At 69.7% G+C, this 12,182-nt stretch overlaps 3 protein-coding genes across 3 annotated transcripts; 2 read left to right on the top strand and 1 right to left on the bottom strand.

The window, feature by feature from the left end:
• Window positions 1-911: 911 nt before the first annotated feature.
• CHLNCDRAFT_28329 (hypothetical protein) lies at window positions 912-1,133 on the top strand (the record flags this gene model as incomplete). The annotated part of the gene is made up of 1 exon (XM_005843195.1): window positions 912-1,133. One exon carries the CDS (start codon window positions 912-914, stop codon window positions 1,131-1,133), a length of 222 nt encoding a protein of 73 aa, XP_005843257.1.
• Window positions 1,134-3,520: 2,387 nt separating this feature from the next.
• On the top strand, window positions 3,521-8,100 carry CHLNCDRAFT_141380 (hypothetical protein; the record flags this gene model as incomplete). Its single annotated transcript, XM_005843196.1, has 14 exons — window positions 3,521-3,564; window positions 3,710-3,787; window positions 4,043-4,595; window positions 4,858-4,926; window positions 5,225-5,305; window positions 5,500-5,598; window positions 5,880-5,926; window positions 6,086-6,145; window positions 6,298-6,406; window positions 6,728-6,783; window positions 7,037-7,139; window positions 7,367-7,437; window positions 7,712-7,787; window positions 8,047-8,100. 14 exons carry the CDS (start codon window positions 3,521-3,523, stop codon window positions 8,098-8,100), a joined length of 1,500 nt encoding a protein of 499 aa, XP_005843258.1.
• Window positions 8,101-8,674: 574 nt separating this feature from the next.
• On the bottom strand, window positions 8,675-11,191 carry CHLNCDRAFT_28349 (hypothetical protein; the record flags this gene model as incomplete). Its single annotated transcript, XM_005843237.1, has 9 exons — window positions 8,675-8,857; window positions 9,040-9,153; window positions 9,400-9,489; window positions 9,575-9,579; window positions 9,748-9,865; window positions 10,158-10,265; window positions 10,495-10,580; window positions 10,745-10,796; window positions 10,952-11,191. 9 exons carry the CDS (start codon window positions 11,189-11,191, stop codon window positions 8,675-8,677), a joined length of 996 nt encoding a protein of 331 aa, XP_005843299.1.
• Window positions 11,192-12,182: the final 991 nt, after the last annotated feature.

The raw sequence follows: 12,182 nt of genomic DNA on the forward strand, positions 1-12,182 counted from the left end.
GGCGCCGCGATCGCAGACCCAAACATGACCCTGCCAGAGCTTGTGGCGGACGGCGAGGCGAGGCCGCCCGATGCGGAGATCGCTGCCCGCTGCGCAGGCGGGTGGCGCCGCTGGCTGGCTGGCTGCTGGCTGGCTGGCTTGCAGGAGCCCGCTGGCGGGGGCGGCAGCCGGAGCGCGGGGCGAGCCTGTGGGGTGCCTGGCATCATGCCTGCCGCGACTGCCTGCCTGCTGGCCTCGCCAGGCGCCTGTGCCCGCTCAGCTCCCCAGCCCGGAGCGCCTGCCAGTCCGCGCAGCGCTGAGCCTCCCCACCCCTCCCACCGCGGCCTGCCGGCCTCCTCCCGCCTCCCCCTCGCCTCTGCAGAGGTGACGCCTCCCGCGCTGCAGGCGCTGGGGCCGCACGTGGCGCCGCTGGGCCTCGCCTACTGGCCCGCACCGGGCGGCGGCGGCATCTCCGCCGGGGTGCAGCGGTGGCCCGCCCGCTACGACGGCAGCTTCTTCAACGCGCAGCACGGCTCCTGGAACCGAGAGGTGAGGCGGCGCTGAGGTGGCGCCGAGGTGGCGCTGAGGTGGCGCCGAGGTGGCGCAAGCGGCGCCTGGCTCCAGCCAGGCTGGCTGGCTGGCTGGCTGGCCGGCCAGCCGGTGAACGCTTCTTGTTGCAGCAGCCGCAAGTGGTGCGGCGGGCATTGCACGGCAAGACGCAGCGCCGCCGCGGCTGCGAGCTTGGGCACGGGCCATTTGCCATCGCGAGGCCTCCTCCTGCTGCCTGCCGCCTGCCTGGCAGCTTCCACCTGGCAGCTGGCAGCTGGCACCTGCCACCTGCTAGCCCAGATTTAACATGCCGGCAGTGGCAGCCCATCTGCCCATCAGCACCAGCTCCGCCCCCGGCGCAGGAGCCCATTGGTTACCGGGTGATGAATGTGGCGGTGAACGCCACCCCCGGCGGCGGCCTCGCCTCCCGGCGCTACTCCCTCTTCGCCTCTGGCTGGCTGCGCCCCGACGGCACCTCGTGGGGCCGCCCCACGGGCCTGGCCCGCCTGCCAGACGGCTCCCTGCTGCTGGGAGACAACCGGGCGAACTGCGTGTACCGCATCTGGTACCGCCCGCCCAGCCCACCGCCCAGGCCACCCAGGTAAGCTGGCCCCCTCTGGCACAACATGGGCTGGGTGTGGTGCAGTGCAGGTGGGGGGAGGGGCTTCCAAGCGCTGCTTGTGCTGCCGCGCAGCACTCACTGAGATGCATTAGCCACCTGGCAAGCAGGCGTCGCTGCTGCTCGCATCCTCATGCCCGTCGCTCCACCATTCCAGGCCGCCCAAGCCGCCGCCGCCTTCGCCCAGGCCGCCGCGCCCGCCGCCCTCCCCCCGGCCGCCCAGGCCGCCGCCACCTTCGCCCACGCCGCCGCGCCCGCCGCCCTCCCCGACTCCCCTCATGCCTGGGGTGTACACCCTTCAGCTGGTGGGCAGGTCAGCCTGTGCCATCAGAGGTGAGGGGGCAGGCTGTGTCTGGGGGTCAGGGTTTTTCCTGCCTCCTGTTCTGGTGACCGCGAGCGGTCTGGGTGAGGGGCTGCACCATCCAGTGTTGAGGTTTGTACTGCACAGAACCTGCGCCTGGCAGGGAAGGTACTGTGGCAGCACAACTGCGCCCGCCTGTAGTGAGGCACGGCGGGAGAGGCTGCTGCTGCTGCTGCTGCGCCTGGCGAGGATGGGTGCATGCCTGGGGGCCGGCGCCTCCCCCCGGGGCGCCACGCATTCACACTGGAAGCCGGCTTGCTGACCTGGCAGGGAATGCGAGGGCCAGGCAGGCGTGCGGTGGCGGGGTGGCGAGCAACATCACTCTGTCCACCTCAACCACCCCTACCAGCCTTGCCTTCCAGGTGCTGCCGCGCTGTTGCTGGTGGTGGTGGTGGTGGTGTTGCTGCAGCTGCTGCTGTGGTGTGCCTTGCATGCATGCTTGCCCTGCTGCTTGCCCTGCTGCTGCCGCAGCGGCGGCGCCACCGCGTGTGCATGCGTGCTCGCCCTGCTGCTGCTGCTGCTGCTGGCGGGTGCCAGCCTGCGTGCTTGGAGTCGTGCGCTGCCACCTGTCACCCTCTCCCCGCCGCCCCTCTCCCTCCCGGCTGCCTGCAGCGGTGGATCATCAGCATCGCAGCGGGCTCGCCAGGAACCGGCGGCATTGTCGGCCCTTCTGTGTCGCTCCGCAGCGCTGGCCGCGCCACCACCGGATGCACAACCTCCTATGCCGCCGCCGCCGCCTGCGGGGTGAGCCCCACGGCGCGGCTGACCGCCGCCGCGGGCGCTTCTGCGCTGTGGAAGCTGGAGGCGGGACCAGGCGGGACCTTCCACATCCTGTCCCTGGTGAGGCAGGCTCAGACAATGGGGGTGGCTGCCCAGCTTCCCTCATAGCTTCCGCTGCTTGCAAAGCCGCTAACCAACGAACTGTAGACCTGCCACTCAGCTGCGCATGGCCCCTTCAGCCACGCTGTTACGCTGGTGATGCTGCAGGCCCGCACCGGTTGCAGCCAGCAGTACCTCGGCATCTCAAGCACCTGCTCCGTCGCCGTCCTGGGGCTGTATGCGAAGGGCGGCAGCGTGGCGGTGCAGTGGAGGCTGGCAAAGGTGCCTTGAAGCGCCTGTAGACACCAAATACTCGCTGCGATTCTCTTTTCTTTCCATGTTGCGATGCGATGAGGCAGGGCGTGCTAAGTGGCGGCAAGCCAGACGTGCGCGGGCTGGTCCCGCTGTGTTGCAGCGGCGCCCGATCCGGCATGCCCATGCCATCAGCAATCTTGATTTGAATACCCGTTTACCAGTTTGTACCTGTTTGAGTTATCTGTTTCAACATGTGGATGCTAAATTGCAGAAGGGTATTGCACTGACGTGCAGCAACAAGCGCGCGTAACCGCCGCTGGTGTGCCAACAAACGTGTGCCATCCAACGCTGGCAGCCCTTGCATGAAATGCTCAGCTACAGAACCTGCGTCACTGATCAGCTGAAACGTGCATTGGCTCCCTCGCGCTGTTGGCAGCAGCTTACGCACTTTACTGCCAGTGCAGGATGGCGCAAGGCGGCAGACGCGGCGGCGGCAGGGGGTCAGCTGCAGCCTCCGCGCTCGCAGGCGAGGCCTGTTGTCGCTGCCAGCCCAGCCTGCCACTGCTAGCTGAAACGCGTAGCTGAAGCCAGCTGCCGCGGCGGCAGGAAGGGGCCTGCGCGTTGGGGGCCCAAATGGCAGTTGCCAGGTGCGGCCGCTCGGGAAAGCTCCCGAATCGAATTGCTGGTGGCAGCAGCGAGAGCCGCACGCTTCGGGGGTCGCAAGCGGAAGCGGAGCTGTCGCCCAACTGCTGCGCTGTGCTGCGCGCCCACCCGTTTCCTCCTCCTGCAAAGCGGGTCGCCTGGCTTAATATTTTGTCGCCCTGTATTCCACCGCAGTACCGTGCAGCAGGGCGGGGGCTCTGCGGTGAGTCGGTGGCAACCTGGCATCCGCAGCAGAGATCCGACTTGCTGGCCGCTGGAGGAGGCTGGCAGTGAGGATGTGGAGTCCCACCAAGGCAAAGGGAGCGGCAGCCGCCAAGAAGTGAGCCGCCGCAACAGCCGGCTGCCTCCTGTCTGTCGGCAGGCGGCGGCATCTTTGCCCCAGTTGAATGGCGCGGCTTGCTGGAGCGTGTTGTAGAAGGGCTGCTTTGCAACTGACAGGCATAGCATGCGTGTTTGCCCTGCAGGCCCGAGCAGCAGCTCTTCCTCGCCGCCGTGTACGCGCTCTGCCTCGCCGCCGCCGTCGTGGGCCTTGCCCGCACACAGTGAGCGGCTGGCTGCAGCTGGCCAGGGATGGTTGTCACTGCGCATGCAGCACATGGTCAGCCGGGGTGCATCCCGCTGGTCCCCTCGCCACATGAAGCAGCGGCACGCCCGCACAGGTTGCCGCTGCCGCTGCCGCCCGCGTCTCTCTCCACCATGCCGCCTTGCTCATGCACTTGTCCGCCCTGCTGCTGCCCAGCCTCCCTAACCCCACCCCACCCTACCATCCCCCCCCTCCCGCCGCCGCCTGCCCGCAGCCTGCTGCACAACTTCCGCGCCTCCCCGCTGTGCGACGGCGCCAGCTGCTCCGTCTCCTCCTCGCTGCGCGGCGCCCAGCAGCTGCTGCGCGAGGCGGCCCGCAAGGTGGCGGCGCAGCACTCTGAAGCCATGGCCCTGGGCATCCCCGTGCAGCGCCTCAAGTACGAGAAAAGCATGGCCGGCGCGCCTTCTGGCGGCGGAGAGGACGAGGAGGAGGAGGGCGGCGGCGCGGACGCGGTGTTGGAAGAGGTGGAAGAGGAGCTCGCGGCGGCGGGGGCCGACGGCCGCAGCCAGCCTGCCGGCACGCAGCGGAGCGAGGAGGAGGAGGAGCAGGAGGAGCAGGAGGTCGAGGCCGGCAGCTCGAGGCAGGAGCCACCGGGCGGCGATGAGGAGGGGGCGGAAGGGGAGGAGGAGGAGGAGGAGGCCGGCCGCACGTCGGCGCCCTCTCCCTACCAGCTGGCAGTAGAGGACTGTGCCGACCTGGCCTGCCTCAGCAAGGCGGGCAGGCTGGGCATGCACCCCGGCCAGTTCCGCTTCCCCAGCTTCTTCATCGTCGGCTGGCAGGCAAGGAGGGAGCCAGCGGCGGCGGGCCGCCGCCGCGCTGCCGGGGCGCACCGCGGGGCGGGGTCGCCGAGCCTGCCGCCTGTGCATGCACCGGGCTGCGCCGTGTGCTGTGCCGTGTGCTACCCGGGGCCGTTGGGCCCGCCGACGGCAGCCTTGTGCACCCATGCGTGCCGTGGGGCCCAACCACGCAAGCCGACTCCCGCCCCCGCTCGCCATGCCCCCACTCTCATACCCGCCCGCCTGCCTGCAGAAGTGCGCCACCACCTCGCTGTTCTGGCACCTCAAGAACCATCCGCAGGTTCTGGCAGCAGACAACAAGGTGAGAGCGCGGTGTGGTGTGGATGGTGGAGGGGTGGGGAAGGGAGCGGTGCGCCCGCTGGATGCCCCACCCCGCCTGACTGGGCTCGCACACGGTGCCCACCCGCCGGCGACCCCTTGCCGATCCCCCGCCTGCCCAGCGGCCTGCACGGCGCCTGCCCCTGCCTGCCTGCCTGCCTCTGATGCCTGCCTGCCCCCACCTGATACCTGGCTGCCTCTGATGCCCGCCTGCCTGCCTGCCTTTAATGCCCGCTTGCCCGCCTCTGCCTGCACCCTCTGCCTGCCTCGGCTGTCTCCAGGAGCCCGAGTTCTTCAGCGACGACTGCGGCTACGACCCGGCCGCCTGCAGCAGGAAGGACACGCGCCGCTACCTGTTCGATGTGGGTGGCTGGGCGGCGGGCGGGTTGGGCGGCAGGGTGTGGGGCGCAGGGCGCGTGCGTGCTCTCCTGTGCGTGTGAGAGAGTGGTTGGGGGTGGCCGCCGAGGCGGTAGGTGGGGGGTGGCACGGGCTGCGCTGCGCCTCCCCATGGCCAGCGCCACACTGCTCCTGCCGCCCATGCCCGTGGCCGCTGCAGACAATGAGGCTGGGAGAGGCGGTGGAGGGCGGCATGCGTGCGGCGGCGGTGGAGGCATCCACCCATTACGGCCGCAACGGCCACCTGCTGGCGGCGCCGGTGTACGAGGCGAGCCCCCTCTCTTTGCCTTCATGTACATGCCCGCCGTGCCTGCCTGCGCCTGCTGCTGGTTTCAGTGACCTGGAGCGTGCAGCACGCGACTGCAACACACGCCGGGCCGGCCGGCCGCTCAGGCGCTGCCAGTCATGCCTTGCATCGTGCCGCACGGGGCCGGCGCGGTGGTGGTGGCGTGCGGCGACCCGTTGGCCTGCTGCCTGCCATGCCTGCCTGCCCGCTCCCGGCCGCCTGACCCGCCCGCCCGCCTCCCTGCCTGCCTGCAGGTCTTCCCCTGGCTCAAGGTCATCATTTCCATGCGGGAGCCCATCAGGTGGGGGGATGCCTGGGGATGATGGGGAGCGGGTGCAGAGATGCGGCAGGGCAGAGCAGCCAGCCACGAGCCGGAACGGGTGCACGTGCTGGGGGAAGGTGCAGCGCTTGCCGTTACAACCCGTGCCACAGCCCGGCCCTGCCTCCCCTCCGCCTGCAGCCGTGCCATCTCCATGCTTGCGCACAACCTGGACAAGCACGGGTCGGGCTGCCTCACCAAGTGAGAGGGCGGGAGGACTGGCTGACTGGCGGGTGTCCAGGCACAGTCGCCTGCCGTCGGCGGCGCCATTCTTCATGCAGCCACGTCGCCATGCATGCATGCTTGCCCAGCCCGGCAGCTGCCTGCCCCCCCACCTGCCTGCCGTGCCGCAGGGACAGCGTGTTCAAGTGCCTGGAGCGGGACCTGCAGCGGGACACGTACGGCAGGCCCTTTGCCGCCTGGCTGGACGCATACCCGCCAGACCAGGTCTTCCTCATCCAGGTGGGTGGGCAGCCGCATTCTTTCTACTTCTTTCTTCTTCTTCGGGGTGCCTGGGTGGGCAGCGGTGTGGGCGGCAGGTGGGCAAGGAGCTGGGCAGGCGTATTGGCTTCTTCTTCTTCTCCTTCTTCTGCTTTTCCTGCTGGGCGGCCGGTTGGGCGGCGGGTGGGCGGGGCGGCGCGTGCGCGAGGAGCAGCATGTGGGGGCAGGCTTCTGCTGCGTGCTGGGGCGGAGGCCCGCAGGGGCCCACGCTGTGCTGACCCGGTCGGCTTCTCTGCGCGCTGTGGTTGGCGTGATAAAACTGTACCATTCCTACGCCTGCAGTACGAGAACATCACCTCCACCGCCCATGGCTCCGACGTGCTGCATGCAATCAAGAAGTGAGCGCTGCCCTGGCACCCGCCCGCTGCTGCAGACCTGCCCCCCAGCGCCGCCCCCGCCCCTGCGTGCCTGCCCTGTCACCCCTGCCCCACGCACTCCCCGCATCCCTGCCGCCTGCCCGCCCGTCCTCCTGCCCTGCCCATCCTGACCCGCTCCCCCCACTCTCCTCGCCCGCCGCCACCTTCCCCTTCCACGCCACCCCACCCACCCCATCACCACACCACCACCACCACCACACACCATCACTGGCAGCCGCCTGGGGATCGACCCAGAGCTGCCCGGCTCCGACCTGGGCATCCGCAACACGCGGGAGTACCACCTGATGCGCAAGGGGGAGCTCAAGGAGGGGGAGCAGGTGCGGCGCGCCGCCTGCTGCGGTGGGGCGCCTGCTGGGGCGCCGGGCCCTGCCGCTGGTCCGCCGCCCGGCCCGGCCAAAGCGTGCATGCCGGCCGGCCAACGGGGCGAGGGAATGGGGGGGTGCCCGCCCGCCTCCCCGCGCCGCCTCCCTGCCATGCGCCCCTCCCCGCCGGCGGCTGAGCGCTGCGTTCCTGTCCTGCTGTCCCGCTGCTTCCCTCCCCGCAGGCCGATGGCTGGCCCATGAAGAAGTGGCAGTACCAGTCGCTGGTGGACATGGTACGGCCGGACGCACAAACGTGAGGCGCGCTGCACGGGCTCCGTAGCACGAGGCGGGCTCTGCACGAGGCGGCTGGGCGGGCTCTGCACACGCCGCCGGCAGTTGCGGCCGCCGGCTGCCGCGCCGCGCAGGCGCCACGGGGGAGGCAGGCCTGGGGCGGCTGCCGCCGTGCCGCCTCCGGCTGCTCGCCGGCCGGCTGGTCCCTTCCTGCCCGGGGGCTGCTTTGTGGCTGGCTGGCTGGCTGATGAGTTGAGCGCCGCGGCACGCCTGCACTGTGTGCGCCTGTGCTGCAGGGTGGCTGACCTGGCTGACCGGCACGGCCTGGCTGACGGCAGGCAGTGGATGCGGAACTGGGAGGCAGAGTGGAAGGTGGGCTGAGGTGGCGGGTGGCGCCTCCCGAGCGGACTGGCAGCATGACGTGCTTGTGCGTGCGTGCTTGAAGACTGGGTTGAGCAGGAGCAAGCGTGGTGTGGCGCCTGGTCGTGAAGGGGGCCGAGGCTGGGCAGGGGTTGGTTGAAGAGTTGGTGCGACGCGTGTGGGGGCGGCTCCAGGGCACGCACGCCCTGTGCGTGTGCGGCAGCAGCCTCTCGGTGGTGCCTGAGATGCCTCCGCCGCCTGCGCCCTGCAGGCGACGCTGGAGGAGTGCGGCGCCGACGGCAACTGCGTCGTGTTCCCGAACTGAGCACAACCCCTCGATAGGTACCTAACTGACAGCACGGCCCCTGACTGACAGTCGGGGTCTTTCTAGCCCTAGCCAGCAGCCAGCCACACAGGCCACTTGCCTAGCGGGGATAATCTCAGCCAGCCAGCCAGCTACAGGACTGAACAGGTGTCGTCCTACAAGTGTTTTTCACGCCCAATAAGCAGCGTGCCAAGCCGCCGATTGCTCCATTGGCTTGCGCCGCCTTGTGCCCTGCTCCCGCCCCCTTCTTGCTTTCATCTCATCTCTGACGCCGCCAACCCCGATGGGGGCACACCCGCTGCGCTTGCCAAGTGCATGCCAGCTCCCGCCCTCTGCAACCCAAGCACTGATTTTTGGGGGTGCACCTTGACCATGCGGTCACGTGGCGCATCAGACTCTCTCTTCCTGGTTTAAGCCTGACCCTGCCAGAACAAAGGTCCGTTCAATTACTAATTGCATGGCTGTGTAAACTAGCAGCATGCAGGACCGAAACCCAAGGAGGCACGGGCAAGCCACGGGCAAGCCTGGGCGACCGGATCCAGCCAGCCGGCCAGTCCTCATCCCCGCCCCCCACTCAGTCCTCCACCGCCATCCGCCCGCCGGCCGCCTGCTGGTCGCACAAATCGCGGTACAGCTCCTGCAGGCGCTGCACTAGGGGGCCACGCCGCCCGGTACCGATGGTGCGCCCATCCACCTCCCGCACCGGGATCTGTCCTGCAAAGGTGCCCGTCACAAAGGCCTCGCTGGCTGAGTAGACCTGCATGGGGCAGGGCAAGGGCGTGGCACGGCGGGACCGTACTGTGTACTGCTCGGGGGGGTCTGCGCATGGCGGTGTGTGCGTAAGTGTTGTGGTCGTGTGCTGCGGCGGCGAGGCGCAGCAGTAGCAGGCGCTCGGGGGGGGGGGGGGGGGGGGGAGGGGCCGGTGCCGCGGCAGCGCACCGTTGTGAGCGAGAAGTCTGCCTCTCGCACGGGAATGGAGTGCTGGGTGCACAGCTGCAGCACCTTGCTGCGCGTGATGCCAGGCATCTGGTACTTGGCGGTCGGGGCCCACACCTGCGCCCGAGCCAGCCAGCAGCGCGGCCGCGCAGGGGGAGGCTGGGAGGCTGCCGTGGCCGGCGCAGGGCAGGCGCCGGCCTGCCCCTCCATGCAAGGTACTGCCTCGCACACACACGCTGCTCGACCCCGGCATGTATTTTTTCCGCCACCTCCCCCTATTACAACACGCGCCGCCTGTTCCCGCCCCGTCCCTTCCCTGGTTGCCTCCCATTACATACATTAATACAAAAAAATACCACCCACCTCTCCTTTCCTCACTGCGAAGAAGTTGGTGGAATTGCAGGTGGCCACAAAGCCGTGCGGGTCCAGCATCAGCGCCTCGTCAGCGCCCGCCTTGCTGGCCTGCGGCGGCGCGCGCGGGAGGCGGCGGCGCAGGGGCCCATGATGGCAACACAGCACAGGCGGCAGAGGTGGTCACGCGTTCTGCTGCTGCGTTGCCCTCCTGCTGCTGCGTGCTGCTACGTGCATGCTGCTGCGTATTATCGACAGGAGGAGTTGGCGGGGCAGCCACCAACCAAAGTAAGGGCCCCAGGTAAGGTCCCGGCAGGCGCGGCCTGGCCGGCCCCAGCCTGGCGGCAGCGGCTGCAGCACGGCGTGCCTGGATGCAGGCTGCGATGCAGTTGAGCTTGCTGTGGCTGTTCCAGGCGGGGTCCTGCACGTCGGGCGCCCCCCGCCGCACGTGGCAGGTGAAGAGGCGGATGCCTGCCTCCTGCGGCGATAGGAGAGCGGGCGGGCAGGAGGGCAGGCAGGCAAGGCGGTGGGCGGGCTGGGCAGGCAGGCGAGCACCGGGGGTGGCACACCTGGGCAGCTCACACGAGAGATGGGCGGCTGTTTTGAGGCAGGCAGGCGGGCGGGCAGGCAGGCGGGCAGGCAGGCGGGCGGGCGGGCAGGCAGGTGTGCGGGCGGGCAGGCGTGGCGAGCGGGCAGGCAGGTTAGCGGGCAGTCAGGCGGGCAGGCGGGCAGGCAGGCAGCAACCACAGCATGCACAGCGCAAGCCCCACCTTGGGCCCCGCCGCCGCCCGCTTGTGCTCAGGGATGATGACGATGGTGGGGCTCCCCAGTGTGATATTGGGGTTCTGATAAGGGGTGGGCTTCAGGCCCCGCGTCACCTGTGCAGCCAGCGCCACGCGGCAGGCAGTCGGTCGCCAGCATGGCAGCGGCGAGGGGCATCGCACGCGGCTGGCCTCGCCGCCGCAGCGGCGGCGATGGTCGGCGCCGTCGATGGGGGCGGGCAGAGTGTGGGGCATGAAACAGGGCAGGCGATGGGCAGGGGAGCAGAGCAGGGGGAGCGGGGTAGTGGGGGCGGGGCAGGGAGGGAGGGCAGGGCGAGCGCCGCACCATGAGGCGGATGTGAACGTCGTCTGCCATGCCATTCGCATCCACTGTGTTGTACACCAGCTGCGCCAGCTGCTGCTTGGACAGGCCTGCGGGGGCGCGGGGGCAGCGCGGGAGGCGACGAGGCAACGGCGCATGTGGGCGCGTGCCGGGGATGCGGCGAGGTGGGGTGCGGCTCGCTGCCTTGCGGCCCTCGTTTCTGCCCGCCTGGCTGCAATGCAGACAGGTTGCAAGGGGTCAGCCCGCCGCCCACCGATGTCCATGTCTATAGCTTTGGCCCCTTCATACAGCCGGTCCATGTGTTCCTGCAGTACCATGCCAGGCGGTACCGCATCAGACCACACCGCATTAGGCAGCGCACAAGTTCAGACAGTGTTCCCCGGGTGCCATCCTGGCTGCCAGCTGGCAGCAACAGCCGCTGCCGCTGGATCCGGCCCCTTGCCTGTATGAACAGCAGCACGCCGCGGTGCAGGCGCAGCCCCTCCCACACGCCGTCCCCCAGCATGAAGCCGCTGTCCAAAACAGACACCTTTGCCTCTGGGCGCCACACAAGGTCAAAGGCGCCTGCAGGGGGGGAGCACACAGGGAGGCTGTCGGCAGCGCGTGTGTGGGAGACGGGCAACGGGCATGGGTCCTCCTCAGAGCGGCAGCGGCAGCGGCGCGTAGCCGCTGCCGGCACGAGCGGCTGCGCTGGCGGCATCGCCCCGCGACGCAGCCCTGGCTGATCATCAGAATGTCTTCGTCGAAGGGCAGCAGCAGCGGGGCGGGGGGTGAGCACACCCGTCACTCCGTCTCGCATGCCGATCAGGATGTCTTGGTTCCGAGGGTCGTCGAGGTGTGCGTGTGTGCCGCTGTGCTGCTTCTCGCCCGCCCCGGGAGGCGCGCCACCCGCCAAAACCGCCGCCGCCTGCTGCCCTCCGTCGCTACCCCTGCTGCCGCCGCTGCTGGTGGTGCACAGGGGGCGCGGCACGGGAGCAGCGGCATCCGCGGCGCTAAGGGGTTTCAGGGCGTGGCGCCGCAGCAGCGCATACAGCGGGCGGCACTCCTCCAGCAGCGGCTTGAGGTGGTCGGGCAGCTGCTTGGGCCGCCGCGGCTGCTGCTCCTGGTCCTGCTGCTGCTCCTGCTGTTCCTGGTGCTGCTGCTGCGCCTGCGCCATCTGCCCATTGGTGGAACCTGACCGCTCGAATCCTGCACAACAGGCGGCCAGGGAGCAGGCGACTGAGAACAGCACGGCTGGCAGGGACCATGGCGGCAGCTGCACCGACGCCGACAGCTTGCTTGCGGAGGAATGCGGGCGCTGAGGCCGCTTGCTGCAGCCTGCACGCCTGTGCTCTTGTGCGTCTGCCCGTACCACCAAGGCGCCCACACGCCGTCGTAAGGCTTGGGCCCCGCCTGCCAGCTCAGCATCTGCGGCTGGAAGGGGAGGTCCAGGGCGGCGCACAGCGCGCGCAGCATGCCCTCTGGATCCCGCACCAGATCGTCAGACAGCACCACCGGCGGCGGCCGCCTGCAGGCAATGAATGCAGGGGCCGCACAAGTGCGGCGCATGCTGTATTGGTTGATGCCGAGGGCTGACGCGTGCTGCCCGCTGCACGGCAAGAGCTATAGCCACCATGGCCCGGGACGCTGCTGGCAGGCAGGGCCTGCAGCATCCCGAAACGCAGCATGCATGGCAGAGCCGTGGGCTGGCG

Source organism: Chlorella variabilis (assembly GCF_000147415.1).
Source record: "Chlorella variabilis unplaced genomic scaffold CHLNCscaffold_33, whole genome shotgun sequence".
In the NCBI taxonomy this organism is placed as follows: domain Eukaryota; kingdom Viridiplantae; phylum Chlorophyta; class Trebouxiophyceae; order Chlorellales; family Chlorellaceae; genus Chlorella; species Chlorella variabilis.